At 43.1% G+C, this 19,198-nt stretch overlaps 1 protein-coding gene across 6 annotated transcripts in view; it reads right to left on the bottom strand.

The window, feature by feature from the left end:
- Positions 1-3,844: 3,844 nt before the first annotated feature.
- Positions 3,845-19,198, bottom strand: part of myo1b (myosin IB) — a 52,160-nt gene continuing 36,806 nt past the window's right edge. For 2 of the 6 annotated variants that reach the window (XM_019352805.2, XM_005450400.4), the window contains 19 exons: positions 17,137-17,241; positions 15,946-16,008; positions 15,388-15,588; positions 14,927-15,153; positions 14,493-14,693; positions 12,283-12,376; positions 11,173-11,322; positions 11,020-11,088; positions 10,840-10,926; positions 10,432-10,518; positions 9,435-9,521; positions 8,561-8,647; positions 7,667-7,741; positions 7,445-7,579; positions 7,208-7,314; positions 6,957-7,089; positions 6,377-6,529; positions 6,035-6,165; positions 3,845-5,950 (listed from right to left, as the gene is read on the bottom strand). In XM_019352805.2, coding sequence (XP_019208350.1) covers positions 5,818-5,950; positions 6,035-6,165; positions 6,377-6,529; positions 6,957-7,089; positions 7,208-7,314; positions 7,445-7,579; positions 7,667-7,741; positions 8,561-8,647; positions 9,435-9,521; positions 10,432-10,518; positions 10,840-10,926; positions 11,020-11,088; positions 11,173-11,322; positions 12,283-12,376; positions 14,493-14,693; positions 14,927-15,153; positions 15,388-15,588; positions 15,946-16,008; positions 17,137-17,241 — 2,325 coding nt within the window. In that variant the 3' untranslated portion in view covers positions 3,845-5,817. The remainder of the gene's footprint in view (positions 5,951-6,034; positions 6,166-6,376; positions 6,530-6,956; positions 7,090-7,207; positions 7,315-7,444; positions 7,580-7,666; positions 7,742-8,560; positions 8,648-9,434; positions 9,522-10,431; positions 10,519-10,839; positions 10,927-11,019; positions 11,089-11,172; positions 11,323-12,282; positions 12,377-14,492; positions 14,694-14,926; positions 15,154-15,387; positions 15,589-15,945; positions 16,009-17,136; positions 17,242-19,198) is intronic. The other 4 variants (XM_019352807.2, XM_005450401.4, XM_019352808.2 and 1 more) reach the window with 2 other exon arrangements.

Raw genomic sequence — 19,198 nt, 5'->3', positions numbered from 1 at the left:
TAAGTTAGTGGCTGCATTCAGCACATAAATGTGTCATTTTATAATCTGAAAGAAGTGATTACTACTCGCTCAGATACCCACAGATGGTGCAGCGGAAGCTAGTTTCCACCCCTGGATCCATTCTTGTCTATAATGGCTACAAATTGATGAAGCCATTGAGTGTGCTGGTGACTCAAGGGTGAGTGAGGACAGAGAGTCTCCACCACCCAGTAGCACTCATTAATCAGATCTGGTCCATCCCCGGTCCCTCCCTTCAGACTGCCTGACACGCTGCCAGAGGCAGTAATGTGATACTTTGTGTCTGTCCCTGTCGGTGGGTGTCCCTTCTCGTCTGCCTTTAGCACAACCTCATTTTCTTGTTCACTGGGTCTCTACTTCCTGTTCATGCCACCATCAGCCCCTGCAAAGTAAGTTCATCATACATTGAATTATTTTTTATATTGATGGTTATAAAAAGAAAAAAAGAAAACATCAGTGAATGAACTCCAAAACTAGATATCGGACTTAAGGCAAAGAGAAATGACTTTCCCCTGTCTGTTTCTGGTCTTCAGGGCTGCTTTTATTTAAATCACAGTATCGATTTATGCCAAAATAAATCAGCAAGCTGGCAACCAGTGTGTTGACATCTACATCCTAAACTCAATAATGAAATCAGCCTTGACGCGTTGACAACTCAATAGCGTCAATATGGTTAACCAACTTCACACACAGGCTGATTTACGCCCACAGGCTTGAAAAAACAAAACACAGCCAAACAAAATCATATGAACTGTTAATAGGAAAATCAAACAATTCAATGATAGCATTTCTGAAAATTGTAATCATACAAGGTGCTAATCTAATCGTGTTTGATATTATGTCTTTGATGCTATGCTAATTGAGTTACAGCAGGAAGGTCACAATATGACGACAGCTCGTGGTCCAGCGATACAGAACAAGGATATTTATGACAATTTCATCTCTGATGATATGCTACATTAAATTAATGGATCAACAAACAGGTTGGAAGAAGGAGGAATGGAGGAGGGGTGTTGCATATTGAACTTAGAAATTCATTGGATCAACTTTGATCTTATTGGCACTTTGCAGCAGTAAATTTAAGACCCGGAAAAGCCCGAGGTAATTGTTCCAGGAGCATAAAAAATGCCTGCTCTGTTTTAATGCTATTTGGTTGATTTGAGTCTGCTTGGTGATTCTTCGGCTAAATCTGCAGTCTGTAGATCTGAAGGAGTAGTCGGGAAGCTGGTTAAGCATCCCAGTACGAAAATCTTGTTCAAGGAATGCAAAATGATATATTTTAATTATGTAATCATAATAATAATAAATAAATAAATAGTGAGACAAGTCTCAGGCACAAGATCTTATATTTTGAGCTAAAGCTTGTTGAATACTTTCGGTGCCTCAGCCTAATCAAACAGAGAAAATAAAAGCAAAAACAATCAAAGGATAATTATATGTTCTTTAAAACAAGTATTACAAACATCATCTATGAATCATTGACCAATCAGTAAACATTTTTAGTTATGATTTTACTACTGTGTAACTATTAACTGAAGGTTCATTATCAATTCTCTATTTATTAATTATGGTCATTATGTCGTGTTGCCAGTTACTTCATGTATGGGGTCCACCCTAAATGACATGGTCACTTCAAAAAGTCTTGAAGATCCAAAAACTTTCTTTTCTTTCAGCTCGTAAATGTTAAATCTTTAGAAACCAGTGAGAGATCTGTAAGAGAGGTTAGCTTTGGCTTCAGTCGGTGGCTTTGACCGCCCCCTAGTGTCTGTACTAGACAGCTGCACAGCTCCAGTAGGAGGCAGAGATGTTTCAGCTGTCAGTGCCAGACTGAGAAGAAGCTGTGAACAAACCAAGCTGATATATTTAAGAGTCAGCTCTCTATACTTGAAAGAAATCTGTGCCACAAATGCAAGAGAAAAGAGGACAAGGCATCATCAGCGCTGTCAACATTGTTCAAGGCTCCCGTTTATCTTGACTGCTGCCAGGTGAGCTCTATCTTAGCATCAAGGCTCAGACCATGTTTTAGACGCTTTCTCCTCATGCAGTGCAATCAGGAGTGAGTGGTTATTCTGTATGAGAGAGCAACACATCTCAGACCAGTACCAGGCAAGAAGGACTTCTCCCACAGGACAGGATGTGTGTGTGACGACTTTGTAAAAAAAGTGCTGGTAAATCAAACACTGCAGCCCACCTTAAAACACATCTGATCATGAGGTGGTTACGCTCTTAGCACACTTAGCAAGCATGCAAAATGCAGAATGATGATGCAGCAAGAACCTGTGCAGGAGTGAGTCAGGTTTATAACACAGTACACTTACATTTTTTATTTATTGCCAGCAGCATTAGAGCTGCCACTGCAGCTCTTTTTAAGCATGATGGCCCGATGTCATCATCTTATTTACCTGCTTCCCAGCCCGTGCACAGCATATGACAATGAAGGGTTAACTGGATGAAAACTGAGATTTGTATTTTATGAATATAAGCAACATAATGTAAGCATGGAAGTAATAAAACCTTTTCCAACTGTTTATCCAATCAATCCTGGGAATGTGGTGTACGTCTACATTCCTGCTTAATCAAATAATAAGAGTCTAATGATTCATGGACTTTTAGCAATTTGCCAAGAAGAAACAAAAAACAGGATATCAGTTTTTGTGTCTGCACAGGTTTTAACACAGTAGACTTACATTTTTTATTTACTCCCAGCAGCATTAGAGCTGCCACTGGACCCCTGCCACCGTGATCAGGTTTGGTAATGAGTCCTGCACAGTTTGCATCATTAAAGGAAATTTAGGTGGATAAAGTTATTGAAGCATTTCTCTCCTTTCAGTGAGCAAACACTGAAGCGTTACTCTGTTGACTACAGAGAAGTCTGTGAGGTCAGCATTTTTTCAGAAAAACTTACAATTAAAATCAGACGCTAGAATTTATGTTATTATGGATTCATGGATCAGTGAAAATCCATAACTCAGCATTCATTTTCTGCCTGCACGTCACAGCTTTCATGGTAATGTCACCTTATAACCACAGGATGTCGCTAGAGACTATCCCATCTCTCAACTGGCATAATTTGCTTGTACATACCAATTGCCCCAATATGGTACCCACCGAGTGAACAATTTTGCATTTATATAAAAATAATGAAGGAGGATCCCATATTTCCTCACGTGTCCACCGTTTCTGACAAAAACAGCGAACGTCCAGAATCCACTGGAGGAACCGGTCAGACCTGCTCGGTGTTCAACAGCTTCAGGTTCTGCAGGAGATGGGACCGTGCATTGTCCAATTCCTCTGAGATCTCACTCAGGGTTGAATATTTAGTGGGAGGCTGGGACTCCGCCTTCGTTTCCCAGCCGGCAGAGTGGTGGGAACCGGGTACTAGGCAGCCCAAAATGGTATGCTATTTTTACCACTCTGTGTTCAATCTGAGGGCTGCTCTCTGGAGACCTGTTGCCGGCAGTTCTCCCAAAGCTGCGGAATTTAACCCTAGGACAGCTCTCCCCAGATGTGATGGAAAACATCTGGCCAGCTGCTTGACTCCAAGGCTTGTCCGTCCAGCCTCAGTGCTATTAACCCCCCTAAACACTCGTATACCAAGATAAAGCCCAGTTGATAGTGATGATAAACAGCAACCAAGGCCCTTTAAAGGAATGTGAGACTTCACAGTGTGATGTACGGATGACTGAAAGCTGCCTGCACATGGTAGGTAATATTTAAAAAAGCCTTTTTTTGATTTGAAGTATTAACCATACACTGGTTTAGATAATAAATGCAAGTATCTTTGGAAATAACTGGATACAAAAATAATGCAAAGAGTATCCCAGAATAACATTTATTAATTACTGACTTTTATTTAATTTAAAAAAGATTACTTGTAAATGTTACACTGAGTTCTACTGAAGCATGTCCATGATCTGTCTCATAGCACAGGTTAACATTAGGCACACAATAATGCAGACATCATTTTGCATTTCTAGCAACTGTTCAAATACAAAACAGAGAAGAGCGATTCAGAGAGAGAGAGTGGGGAGGAAGAACCCTAAAACTGCACTGAAAGCAGCGTAGCCAGGAAAATACATCAAAACTGGAATTCAGCCCAACTGTTCCCACGTGAGGGTCAACGGCTGATTTCTCAGGTCCCTGTGTCGTGCGTTACATTAAAGAAAACAAAATCAATTTACATGTACAGACCATGATACCCTGGATTGCAAAAGCCATCAAGAGCTAATTTATGTCATTCACCGAAAGTACAAAACGCTCCACCAGAAAATCGGAAAAATAGTCAACGTGCCTGAAAATATAGAGCTCTGGCTTCTTGACACTCGAATGTTCCCCGTGTTTAAATGACTGAAGACCAGATTTTTTTTAAATAAGACTTCTATAAAGTTGTAAAAAGCCCAAATTTGCCCATTCTTTGTGATACATCAAGGATCTGTAGTCACTTAATATTTGGTCTTTCCTAAAAAAAAATAAAAATTAAAAAAAAATAAAATAAAGACACATTAGGAGCGAGTGGGCAGAGCACAACACCTACTCAAACTTCAGTGGCAGAAACAGCAATTTTACAAACACGGCAATTAAAATAAAGAGTCAGGGCCACAGCCTTCAAAGCTTATGTACAGCTTATGGCACAGGAAGGGCAACTGCTATGGGTCCTCACTGCTGTTTTACCAGAGAGAGAATAATTGAGACAAAACGTTTTACTTATTGCACGAAAAATATTCAGTTCAAGGGTTTGTGTCACAGAAAGCTTTGGATCAGGGGAATGAATCCTTTGTCCTTTGGTTGGGCATCTTTCTGTTTTGGACAGTCCCACATAATGCTCAGGGGGGCTTCTTTTAATTTATATATGGAAATCTGTGATATGGGTGCAGGAAATCTCTGCAGAACAAAGCTTCACAATCAATGCACACTGCAATGTGTTGAGAAATGTAGCAATTTATCACATGTGCAGCCTCATCAAAACATACAGTGGCACTCCAGGTCAACACTCCCCGTTCGAAAAGGTTTTTGACCCTTTATACCATCAATATCTCGACATGAATGGGAACGTTTGTATTTGTACACTGACACGTGGCAAGTCACAGGACCTGTTCAATGGCACATAGAATGGATACAAATGGGGTTTTACAATAAATCAATCAACACATTACATTTGACTTTGCAGCCGTCCACCTTTTTCTGAGAAAAAAAATATATAGAAAATACAACATACAATCAAATACATTTTCAGGTCATCCTCTTTTTGTTATGCAGAGGTGAAAGCAAGTGCAGTATTCACGTTCATGAGAGAACAAACTCCAACAGGCTGACCCCAAAAGACCTCCGGGTCATCTCAAACTTGAAGCCATCTTTTTAAAGCTAGAGCTGCTCAAACGCAGATGAGTCGAGATCTGTGGAGCTCGTCACAAACGGCTCTAATTTACCGTACAGGCAGATCAATCATTGTCAACATCACCACTGGTATACAGAAGTCTGTTGTGCACTAACAAGATTTGCACCAGCATCAACTCTTCGCGGCAGGTTCACAAAACACCAGTGAAACATTTTAATCATTTTCTGTGGCATGCAACCCAGATTAGGGCTTTCTATGCCAAACAAACAATGTGGTGCGTGGTTACATCTGTACCTGTGCCTTAGGAAATTTGATAAGAACAAAAAGCCAAATAACTGCACATTTTTGGGCTCACAGGGGAAACTGATGTGACGGCTTTTGAGTCCAGAGTTTTGGGGGAGGGTGATGGTTCGATGTTTAGTCGCCGCCAGACTGAGCGCTCCACGACAGCAGTGGAGACTTCACTATGGCGATGTGGGTACCGACACCTCCAGCAGGCGGTTGTTCTTGCGCTTGCAGGACACGCTGTTGCCGTTCTTCGGGCTGCTCTGGATGAACTTCACGCATACTTTGTCCTGCTTAAACTGCACCAGGAACCTGCCACACAGAAAACATCGACCACGTCACAAAACATCGACGGCACGAAAGAAATATCACCTTTCTCAGTGCGTCTGCTCTTACTCATCCGAGATGTCAACTTTGAGTTTCTCCCGGTCTGCGGCGGTCGCGCCGATGCGATGGAGCTTGGTGATGATTTCAATAAGGTGCTCACTGCTGAGCAAGAAATCTCCTTTGACAGCTGAAGCCGAACCCTGCAGTAGAAGAAAGTCACATATTAAGATCTTTTAATAAACTTTGGTGTCTCGTCTGGGCTTACAGGAACGGTCCGTCACTTAGAGACATTTTTATTCACTTCCCGCTGAGCTAAATGAGAAGCTCAGTGTCTGAATAACTTTGGCTTCAACAAGCCAGACACAACGGCCTCACAATTCTGCTCAACTACACAACCGTGTCTCTTCTCACCTCTTTGAGTTTGAGAGCAAAGAAGCCGTCTTTCTGCGTGCTGACCGACACGCTAGTGACGTCTGGCAGAGGAATGCTGGCCTTCACCTGGCCCGTTTTCTGGTCAGCCAGAACAAAGTTCTTCTTGGTCAGCAGGAAGATCCGTGGCGTTCCCTGCAAACATGCGAAATAACATTTCAGCCCTCTATCATTCCTCCATCGTGGAACAATAGGGGAAAAAAACTACATGTGTGTGTTTTTTTTTTAAATGCATTTTTAAATGTTTGTAAGCTTCAAACTCAGAGCTACAACTTAGCAGACCTGTCCAGAAATGTCTGATATCTGCTGGAAGAAAAACGCTGTCAGTTGTTATGAAGTCAAAAAACATCAGCTCACCGTGTAAGGTGTTGAAATATACATCAGAACAACTTAACGGTGGCTCTGCTTCACTGTGGAAAATTGCAGAAAATCTCTAAACACACAAGGTCGCTGTGTAATCACACTACATGTTTTAGGTTTTCCAGCTTGTATACAAACTAAATGTGCTGTAAACACTGTGGTGTGTGTGTGTGTGTGTGTGTGTGTGTGTGTGTTTTCTGACCTTGCCATTCGCCCTGTTAATCTTGTTGACCACATCGGCCAGCAGGACCTTCTCATCCACAGCACTGTTGAGTTTCTGATATTTGGGGTTCTTGCTGATCTCCAGGTAATCTCCTTTGAAAGGCTGACTCACACTGACACACAATACAGAAAAACAAGACTCCACTTGACATTGATCATGTGACTAGATGTTGCGTTTATCTAGCTATAAAATGAGATAAAGGGCACTTGATGGCAGCGATGTTCAGGTACCTGCTCGGGTAGAGAGCCTTTTTACCCTTGAAGATCTCACTTGCTTCTAGCTTTTCCTCATACACTGCCTTCTTCTCCTCGGTGAACTGGTCCCTGTATTTCTTGCACTGAACACGAGACAAATTCATTCAGTTATATTCTGATGTATATGCAGTTATTATAGTATGTGAAGAAATGCCAAGACAAAGCACGGTTCTTAAATATGGCTGAATGTGGTCGGTTGTGTTTGTGACCAACCCTCCAGTGATGGAAGATTTTCCGGAGCTCTGTGTGGACTCCATCCAGGAAGCTGTACGGCCTGGCCGGCCACTTTTTGTCTATGGGTGACATGGAAGGCATGTTGCTCTTCAAGCCCAGGAAGTATTTCTGTATCTGGACACGCACAGAGAAGCAAATCATGTTTGGTTTCTTAACATCATGTTAAACTTTAACATTAAAAAAAAGAAAAGTCCAACTTACAATTCGCTGGATGGTAAAGTCGTAGATCTTTTTGCCGGCATTAGCTCTGAAGAATTTCCTGTACTCTCTGCGGACCTATAATGGCACCAAAAGATCAGATGAAATCATTGAACTCAGTCAGTTCTTAATTCTTATCTGTGTGTGTATTTGGAAAGAAAAGGAGGCACACCGACAGGAGGATGACAGTGCAACACAAACAGCACACTGAAAAACATCTGACGTTTGGTTAGTGACAAACACCGACAAAAACTGCAACTCCAGCCTGCTGGACTTTGAAATTTACTTTACTTGAAAGGATGTGATGGTTACGACAAACAGTCTGACCTTAATTCTACAAACTGAGGTGGAAATGGGTGCACTGTGATGCACGAGGTGGTTGGCTAACGTGATGAAAAATTTAAAAAAACAATATTAGGACTGCAATAAATGGTGTATGGACAAGTTTACTTCAACAACCAGCAACAGGGACAAGGACACACACCTAGAGAGAAAGAGAGAAACACTGCTGGATAGAAAAAAGTGCTCGTTCATGGGTTAGTGTGACAGATGCAGAGAAGAGAAGATACGAGCGAGTCAGACACCGCTGCGTGACATCTGCAACATGAAAAGCCTCAAAGGAGGAAAGAAGCGTCCAATCCTCAATCATCCATTTAAACTGGATTTTTCTTTAGTTTTTAACATAATCAAGCAGGAACCACACAACTATGTATGTCTTATATACACTGCATTAAAAAGAAGCTGCAAACAGCTAAAAATATTACAAAAATGAGGAAAGTGTCATGAGGACAGCGCCTGGATAACGACAGAGAAGATGGCTGAGGAGGATGAGGAAAGTCAGGGGTGTCGAGTAGGTGGCAGACTTGTTGATGGCTGCGCCGTGGGGCTGGGAGGTACCTTGAGTCCCTGCCAGTAGGCCCAAATCAAAGCGACAGCGTGCTTACGCCTGGCCTCTTCCTTCAGTCTCCTGAGCTCCCTGCGAGCCTGTTCGGGGGTGGGAGGGAAGAGACAGAGAGTAGGAACAAATGAAGCAGGAGAAGATGAGAGGGAGAGGAGGTAGACACCGTTTTGCCTGAGGTCAGCAACATCAAATGCACACACACACTGCACACAAGCACAGTGTGATCACTGAGAGACTGTAAAATTACAGCTCTGCTTCTCCAGCCTCCAGAAACCAATATGGAACTGTGGGTCATGGGAGCCTTTATCTGGGGAACTTCTGCAAGGCAAACAGAGCTGGTGCTTTGACAACTTTGAGTGCAAAAGAAGAAAAGAAAAAGTCACATCTCAGGCGGTCAGAGGATCCAAAGTCTTCCTTCTAAAAAACAGCACAGCAATGCAACAACTACACATGCACTAGCTACACAGGAAGTCATGCAGAGGCAGCAGGCAGCATGCGGTGTGAAGCATGGACCTTGGAGGAAGAAGCTGAAAACAATGCCAGGATAGGACACATCAGTCCCTGATGTGATGTATGGAGACTGGACGCCTACGTTTCACTGACTAGTACTCACAGTGGAAAAATGACAGCACTGCAAAGGCAGGTTCAGATGAAAATAACCATTCTGGTCACATGGGTAAGACTGCTGTGCTTTAGCAGCCAGCAGTCTGCCTCTGAGAGACTCCATAATAAGATGTCTTACATACAACGTAAGTGTTTGGAAAGAGTCGAGCAGACTGATGGACATGTTATGGACGAGGTGGGAGTGGGATTGATGGAGGGCGGCAAGTCAGAGTCACGGCAAATCAAGTCAACAGGCTTCCCAAATACCTTGGTGCCCTGCCAGCCGGCCCAAATGACCGATACGGCATGTTTATTCCTCGCCTCCTCCTTCAGCTGACGCAGCTCTCTCCGGGCCTAATGAGAAGCGGTGGCAGTTGTGGGTGAAGTTAATTTCAGTGGCAATCAAAACACAATTGTCCGAAAACAGGGGACAGCAGAGGGGACACAGCAGGGGCAAAAAGGCGGATAAACAAAGACGAACAACAAGAAAACGTGTGAACGAGGAGACTCTCCCCGCAATGAGGCTGCGTGTGGTCAGCTTTAAAAGAATATTGTATGAAAATGATGCAATATTCAAGTCCTGCAAGAAAGTTAAATTATCTTCAGCGTCAAAGGTGCAAACTAACAAAGAGCCAGAACCACAGTTTAGATTTAAGACACTAAAGTCTTAATGCTTTGAGCCTGGCATGTTGTAATTTAGTATAATAACAACCTCCAAGAATATTTGATATAACAAAGATTGTTACATTCTGACAGGATAATGGTATACTGCATGCCAGCAGAAGACTGAGCTTTAAGAGCTTCCTGCTGCACATCATCACATCGATTAATAAGAAGCTTCTTGACTTTAACCACAGAAAAAACCCACAATCATAATCAGATGTGTGGCAACATGTACATTTCTTACTTCCAGCATATGTTTACAGCATATGCTGGAAGTAATTTTAGATTACAGCAGAGATGTGACACACTGGACAGAAAGTGTAAAACACCTGAGCTGCACGTCGCAGCCACGACCGGCACAGTTTACTACGCCAGATTAAGCATGTTAGTTTGGGAACTCGAGATAATCCCACATTTAACAGCCACACAACAGAAAACGGGGAAAATGAACAGTCGGGCTCGTTAATCTGGCCGAGGTTCATTCAGCAGGGGTGCTACTCTATTAGGCAGTTTCGTGGTGAGAATAGCATGGGATGGGACAAGATGTGATGAACAGGGGTGGCAGCTGGGACAGCAACACACTATCGCTGGGTGGAAATACCTTGGTTCCCTGCCAGTATGCCCAAATTACTGTCACAGCGTGTTTATTCCGCGCTTCTTGTTTCAGACGTCTCAGCTCCAGCCGTGCCTGGTGGATGTGGTGGGCGTTAGGTAAGACAAGTTAAAGATGTGAAGAGGAGAAAAAATTGAGATGGGAAAGTTGAAAAAGGAGCAGGGGAGAAAAGATAAGTGGGAGCTGTGTGATCAGCACAAGAAGCAGGATTAAAGGAAAACAGCAGCAATAACATTAAAGGATAGGTTTGTTAAAGAACAGCCGTCTTGCAATACTGTGGTGCCTTTAGGCAAGAACACAGCGTACAATAAAAAAAACCAAAGGGTTTGAAGCGATACTGACAAGTGTTCAGGAGCATCAAGGTACAGTAAACACCTCGCTCTTTGATATCAGTACCTGGGTGCCGTGCCAGAACGCTGCGATGGTGGTCACTGCCTCCTCGCATCTCTTCTGATATTTCAGCTCTCTCAGAAGTTTGCGGGCCTGGTGGAAACACGCAGACACTTTCATTTCTTCCACACGATAGCTGCTACACTTTTTTCAATGAACTGAGTGAATTCAAAGACAGATGCACACCTGCCACCCTCTGGTGTACGACTGAACCACAGTGGTAGCGCTCTTGATGTTCCGGTACTTCTTTTGTTGCTGTGAGATGGAAAAGTGTCATTATGCATCGGTGAGCACGGTTTTTAATCCAATTTGTATTTTGGTGTAATTAAAGGGTCTCACAGCGTATCGGCGGTACCAAGCTGCCACCACTATCTGGCTCTTCTTCATCAACAGGAAGTGCGTGCGGCACTTCCAGCCTCTGTAGATCTTCTGAATGAGCGTGGCAAGGTCTTGGAGACATTGCTTTCTCTTCTCCTCCAAGAAAAAGAGCTGCGGGAAAAGGAGAAAATTAAGAGCTCGAGACAAGAGCACCTGAGAAACAGTGTGAAAGCTGGACGTTATCAACATCATCAAATTATCTCCAGGAAGGTAAAATGTCAGGGAAAGTCAGTTTACCCTGAGGGGAAAAAGGTTACGAGTTTGATTTTTTGAGGAAGCACCAATTTCTCAATGACAAGAACAAAGTGTAGGTGAAAAAAAAAAAACTTTACTGCTCCAGGAAGACAATAAAAATGACCTTTTGATAATCGACTTATTCTCAAGGATGAGGCTGCATCATGTATTGCACTGGTGTGAGGAAGTGTCACTGCTTTACCTTCGGGAACACTGGGCCTGTCGACATAACGCCACACATGGAAGCTTCTGGTTTTGTTCATATATCCACAGAGCTTGACTAATACCTACGTCGCGACTTGTATTCTATTTTCTGAATAGATAAAAAACGGCGCCAGTTAAGCTAAAGGTGTGACTACAGTGATTAAGGAGCAGAATAAATATGCTCGAACTCTGTTTCAGTGATTTTGAAGCTGTAGATATGTAAAGGAGATAAGCTGATCAGATAGAAAAAGCAATTATAGAAGCAAAATTCTCCCAGCGTGAGATCATGTTATTCCAGGCTCTGTTTGGCCTTTTGCTGGTGGGGGAGAAAGTCCATCCAAACGCTGCGGGCCCGAGCAGAGTCTGCAAGCGCCGAGTAAAGAAGCCCGTTTCCCATGTTATACGGGACAGCTAAGTGAAACCATGTGTTCTCAGAGTGGTGGTTACAAGCTAATTGTTGAAGTGGGGGCTCCAAGCAAAGCCCACCCTGCTTTACAAACATCTTACTGTGAGAAAGCAAGGCAGCTGAGCACACCGGCTTCAACCATTCGACTCTAAAACAGCCTAATCTGCAGGAATACTGAGCAGATGTCAAAAAATAAATGCTTTGCCAGGTTACAGGATGTATTTTACCGTTCTTGGGTTTCTGATGAAGATCTTGGAGCGGCCATAAGCGATCTCTTCTGCTGGAATCTGGAGGTCGGCCATCAGCACCTCCACTCCGTCCCTGTGGGAAGTCAGAAAAGTCAAGAGGGTCATACACTACACGAGCACAGATGTATACAGTTTTCACAGGACTGCAGTGCAGTCCCACCCTTACTGCTTCCATAGGAATTAAGAGGGTAAGTCGCAGGCGTGCGCTGCTAATCAAACGCACTTGATTAAAATAACAACTCTTTAAAATCAGGTTGTGTCAGTTTGAGCTTTCAGGTGTGTGTCAACAAAATCTTCCTAGGAGTGGACGTTCCAGCAAGTTCACCCCGGGGTCAGGTTGTGCAATGCTCAGAGAAAAGGCTTTACAGGCCTCAGCATGCTAACCTGTGAAGTTCATCACAGTACAATTAGAAAGAGACTGAACAAGTATGGCTTGTTTGGAACGATTGCCTCTTCTTTTTAAAAAGAAAGAAAGAAAAAAAAAACAGGGCAGCACAGCTCATGTTGGCGAAGGTTCAACCTGTGCCAGGACGTCTGAACGGGGGAGCCGTTTGGTCGTAAAGCACAGCACCATGTTCAGCAGAAACCAAACACATGTCAGAACAAACAGCTCATAGCAACTGTCAGTGTGGCCTGGAGGGGTGATGATCTGGGCACCTCGCAGTCACTCTTGCACTACAACCAAAGTGTTGTAGTGCAAGAGTGAAGGCATCTGTCCCTCAGCTGAAGCTTCGATCATCAACAGCAAATCTACAATAAAGGGGCTGAAACCAGAAAATGAAATGAACGAAGGCGCCGCAACGATCCGGTTAAAGTCCAGACCTCAATGTGATGGGAGCTGTGCGTGAATAAACACCTGCAAACATCTGGACAGCTCTCATCCTCAGGTCTAAAACGCCTTCATTTAGAAGCAAACAAGCTTCTTGTTTGCTTCTAAATGAACAAAGTAAACAAGACGACTACACACGACTAGGTGTAGTCGTCTTCTGTTAAAGATCTTAAGACTATCCTGACCTGGATGTCTGGCAGCCTACACAGACATGTTGTAAAGGTGAGTGGGCCAAAATTCCACCACAACAATGTGAGACTGATTAAAACCACACAGAAAACAATTACTTCAAGTCTTTGCTGATAAAGGTGACTGCACATGATGCTGAATCATGGGGTGTACTTAGTTTTGCACAGGACTCTTTTTCACCCAACAGAAACAGCAGAAGGATTCAGAGATGTGGAATAACGGAAGACGGCGCCGAGGATGGAGTTTGAGAAACGATGGAAACCACGATGAAAGCAACAGCCAGAGAAAAATATCAGGAGACAAAGAAGAAAACTACTACTACTACTGCTAAGCTGATACAAAGATGCTGAAATATCAGGGGCCAGATGTGTGAGACGGCAGATAGACATCAGTGACTTCACCAGCAGAGAGGACGAAACCTGCAAGTCTGGCCGAGTCAAGGAGACAGATAAGGATGGAACGTCTGGGCATGTTGTGGTTCAGAAACATAATGTTTCATTTCCCTCAAACAAAGCGGCACCGCTGTGACGACATGCACCTAAAACATCTCTGCTAACATGCTGTTTTTAGTTAACATGACCGAAGCAGCCAAACGTTTTTACCCTGGAATCACAGTCTCATGTCTTTAGGTAACCTGCATGTGAATCCATGCATATGCAGACAGTGGGGACAGGAATGCATGGAAACAGCTGGGAAAAAAGGAGGGAACCAGTTTCCTTATCCTTAGATCTACACATACCAAACTCAGCCAAAAGTGTTGCTTTATAGCTCCGAGTTTCAGACCGCTTTCTCTATTTAAATATACAGATCATATGGTCTGCTGGGTAAACTGCTGTCAAGCTCCCCTAATTATTTTCCCTTTTGCCTCTTTCTTCTTCATCCGAGTACTTTCTAGCAACGGCTGTTTCACATTCACACAGCCACACCTGGGAGTGGACCGCTCTAGCCACAGTCTATTAGTGCTGGTCACACACTCTCCACTGGGAGCAGAGTGAAGTTTAGTGCCTTAGCTAAAGACACCTGGGAGCATTTCTCATTTTCCACACTCACATTTTCACACTGAAAACTTGAAGGGATTTGCTCTGGCAGGCTTCCAGGGCCAAGACCTCTTTTTTTCCCCCTAATCAACTATTCCCTAATGTCACCACTTCAGGGTATAAACAACAATTACCTTGCAGGCCCCTTCCAATGCGGCCAGGTCCTTTTGCAGAGCATTTTGTAGCGCTCCAAGCAGGGCTCGTAGGGCTGGCGGAAGGCATAGCCTGCTCGTCGCACACGGACGTTCTCCATCAGGCCCAGGTAGCGCACCTGATGGCAGACCAGAGAGTCGGTGAAGATGTGGGATGCCTTCTTATCATTGGGCTTGATGCAGCTGGAAAGCAAGAAAATAAGTTGCAGATATTAGGCTGGTGCGTAGAGCCGGCTGCAGTAACAGCAGCAGCTCTTGAGTGTGCTTTTTATAGATTAATAGACTGTGCTAGGTGGTGACAGTAACAGCAGGCCGGCTGAACCTGGACTATTTTAAAATTATTTCAAAGAAAACTTTGAGAGAATCACAAACGGCACAAACTGCTCTTTCTGTGTAATCGATATGATCAGATTTACCGGATGTAGTTTGGGTTCTTGGTCTGCAGGTTCCTCATCAGCGTGCCCACTGAAGCTCTGAACTGGAATCCAGCAGTTGGGGGTCTCTTCAGGTTGACTTTGGCTGGGTTGCCTTCAGGAAACAGCTGTTTGATGAGGCTGTGGTTGGCTTTGTACATGGCCTGTGACAGGTCCCGGTACAGAAGGTCATTGTTCTTATCCACAAAGCCCTCGACACGATACAGCACCTGGATACACAGAGGGAAAAGAGCCATTCACAAAAAGGTATTTTCAAACACAAGTTGAACTTCTTTTCTGTGTAATTACACTTTGATATTATCCTATGGCAGAATTTCACTCTGTCCCATGCAAAAATTCATAATATTACATAATTTGCCCACATTAATCTCCATATCAATTTGTTAACATGTGTTGTTTTTTTTAACATATCCATCAGCTGTTATTGTTGCTGCCTCGGGTACCTTGCCGGCGTAGTGCTGGATGCGGAAGCAGTTGTGCGGCAGGCTGTGGTCGTTGAGGAACTTTGAGTTCTTGTTCAGCCGACTCTCAAAGTGCTGGTGGTCCGCACAGATGGTGTTCAGTTTGTCCAGGAAGGTCTCATCAGTGACCGTCCCCGGCCTCAGACACTCCTCATCCAGCATGGCCAAGATGCCGTTTTGATTCTGGCACAAACAAAAGGTTTAGGGTCAAACTTCTGAAGTGTTCAATGTAGAAATGTGTTATTCTGTCATGATTCATTTGTTTCTCAGTGCTGAACAATCGGATTCACCTGTTCACAACAGCTCGGATAATCATCCCACTTTGCTAAGACAACGTCAGACTTAAAATCAGCTTTAGTGATGAACTGGTTTTCAATAACAATACCGATCATAAGGTTACACAGGAGGTTTACGTCACCTCTGGAGTCACAGAACAGGAGAAATCGCCCCAGATTTAACCAAAGTTAGTGCTTCGAGGTTGTTCCAGAGAAACATAAGTTTGGAAAACATCAAAAGCCAAGAACAGACACAGCGACTCACGTTCTCAATCAGGTCACAGATGATGGCATTGTTGAAATATTCAATGTTGGTCCACTCGATGCCCTGTGACAAATGCATAAACAGAGGTATACAGACATTTGTGTACATTTCAGAAACAGGGAGTGATATACGCTGCATGTGGGAGAGCTCAGCACAGCACGTGCATTTTCAGCGTGCACCTCACTCTCATCTATCACCTTTACCAAGTATTCGTGTGCTGCGGTTACAGAGACACATGTTGCAGCACTTAATATTTACATGGGCGTAATGAGAACAAATGCTCAGGGAAGAAAAAAACAAGAGACTTCGGTTGGTCACAGATCTCGTTTCTTTCATCTTGAACTCGAGTGCGTTTACTGAAAATTATTTAATCAGGATAAACTGATGCGCTTCCATCAGTTCTGAAGCCATAATTGTCCTCGGTGCTTTGATGTTATGTCCTACAGGCGTCCTCCTGTGCGCCGTCTCCCTCACATCAAGGCCAGAGTCCCTTTGGAGACTCAAAGGAGGAACACTTTCAATCTTGCCCTCTCAGAAAGGTTCACTGGGCCTTGAAAAAACGATTTAGCAGCCATCAACTTCACAGCTACTAACGGCTTGGTAACATAGGTTGGGGTAAGCAATTGGACCGATATTTTGGAGGGGGGAGGGGGCGGATGCACAGGAGGCATAGCTTGAACTGACGGGTGGCCGGCCACATTCCTGATTGGTAATCCTCCCTTCTTGCTCCAGCACTGCGGTATTTTCCCATGCAGTATACTGGAGAGAGGCCAGGAGTGGAATATCATTGGTGGTGGTGTTAGTAGGGAAGTGGCGTGGGGGTCACTACTGCTGCACTCATACACAGAGCTCGGAAAACAAACAGAGCCTAAAGGCCCGCAGCGGGGAGTGTTTACTCTCGCCGGAGCGAAAGACCATTTCCGTCCCCAAGAATCCACAGAGGGAAGATGTGAAGGGAATAAATGAAGAGGGTGTTTCATGACAGAGACACGCGTGAAGTAATAATGTGTCTGCTGAAAGGGCGAGGCTTGTGGAGCTTAAACAGATGAGCGACAAGCTCAAGTTGAGCTCACGCTGCGATAAGCTGTCAGCGCAACAAAGGTGTGCAGAGCGCCGACACGTAGACTGATGCAGATGCACAGTCTGCACAGCTGTGCTGGTCAGATCCCAGAGTTCGCCATTCACACTTACCTCTCTGACATACTCTTCCTGCTCCTCACGCAGGGTCAGCTCGATGAAGATCTGCTGCAGTTTCTCGTTGCAGTAGTTGATGATGAACTGCTCAAAGCTGTTGTCCTGTGGGTGCAGCACCAAAAGGATAAAAACAGTCACAACCTGCTTCTGTTAACGTGTTGATTCATCTGCATTTCAGTCTGCTGAGTGACTTAATAATGGGTTGGAAGAAGGTAGGACAGGTGGAACATCTACATATCCGGATAAATATCCAACATCCAGCTGTTTATAAGTACAACACTTCAGGAATCGATGTCTGAAGGATCATCTTTCATTGTATTAAAAGCTTATCTGTCAAATCTGCTTCAGCTTCTAAGACCTGTTGGCTAACTGAGACTCATCTTTCATATCCATTTCCACTGGATTTGTCTGTTCAATTCACTTTTCCAAGCTAATTTCCTGTTGTGTTTTATTAAAGAGTACGGTTGCACCTGCGCATCCTGGAAGCGAATTCATATGCTCAACAGCTGCTTTCAGAAAACCTTCTCAGAAAACGAAGAGTAAAGCACGACTGTAACCTAGCATCACTTGATGTCGCTGCACGCGCTGACACTTTTTACTCTTCTGCAGTTTGAAAGGCCGTACCTCTGAAATGACACCAGTGATAATAAGTTTGAACAGCAGCTCGTTCCTTCTGTCTGAGGATTTGCTAACTCATTCTCCGACTGAGCACACACCTAATCAGTCTGGACGTTGAACAATGGATACCAGGAAGGGTTGTAATAATACAAGATAATGACAAATTCTTATCAGAACACGTTCCTGTAAACTGTCTTGGATTAGATTTTATTAAACATTGATGGAGCGTTGACTATATAACAGCCTCGACCACTTTTAATCCCACAGCATTCACTTATTATTGTCGTCAATCATGACGGTGTTTAGTGGTGAGTCATGCTTCTTGGCACACTGGGTTAGGTTAACATTTAATTGCTACGGTTAGAGGTTCAAAGCCAGATTAGTCCAACAGCTCGGAGTAGAGGACAAACCAAGGTTCTCAGTGACCAGGAAACAGGATCCACAGCTACAAGTGGATCACTTTTTAAAAAAAAAAGTCCTTTTACTGAGAAACCAAAAGGTTGTGTGTACACACACACACACACACACACACACGCCGGCTCCAAAGTGGCAGCAGATGCGTGGCTGAGACATTTAAAAGAAACCAAAACTATTTTATCTACAGTCGATGTTTTTATGACAAGTGGTTAATATTCATTCAAGGAAATAACAATAAAAATGCCTTCACGTTCACTGACTTTCTTCACATCGTACTTTATGTGTTAATGTGTTACAAAATGAAAACAAAAAAAAAAAAAATGTATTAAAGGATTACATTATTGTTATTTTTATTACTGTATATGACTTCTTGACATTTCTCCTTTGTTACATCTGCTCTGTACTGTTTACGTAGAAATTAAAGGTAAACTTTAATTTTTATTGAACTTTATTGAACCTTCAGAGAAAAAACTGAAATTAATATATGAATATATAAATACGTTCTAATTTGCATTGTTTGTGCTACACTTGGCATTTTTGTGCATTTTCTGAAAAAAGTTTTTTTTTTTTCATTTTAGGAAAAACAACCCAAACAAAAAAAAAAAAAAAACGAGATGAAAATGAGACCGACTGGCTCCATGTTTGAATAATAAACATTTAGCCAAAATTAACAATGTTGCAAGTCTTCCTCTGAAGCTCAGTAACTAATATGTTATACCGTGTTATTTTGTTTAAAGTAAAATCTAACACATGATCGTTTTATGATGCTTTTAATATGCTGCGAGCTACTTTTTGACCAAGCTAAGGGCGAAAGTGTCACGATTGTTGGTACGGTCTGTGTCAAATATCAGCATGATATAAATAACTGAAAGTAAATACATTTCCATATGTCAAAAATAACGATCCATTTTTAAACTAATAACTTTCTGTTATCCTGTTTAAAAACTGGAGCCAAATAAAGACTCAGTAATCAGCTTTCAGTCTTATTGAAACGTTAAAAACCTGATTGTTCTAAAAAAGCATT

The sequence above is a fragment of the Oreochromis niloticus genome, linkage group LG16, assembly GCF_001858045.2.
Source record: "Oreochromis niloticus isolate F11D_XX linkage group LG16, O_niloticus_UMD_NMBU, whole genome shotgun sequence".
Classification (NCBI taxonomy): Eukaryota; Metazoa; Chordata; class Actinopteri; order Cichliformes; family Cichlidae; genus Oreochromis; species Oreochromis niloticus.
The sequence above is the reverse complement of the archived record's forward strand: the minus strand, read 5'-3'. Positions and strand labels throughout refer to the sequence as shown.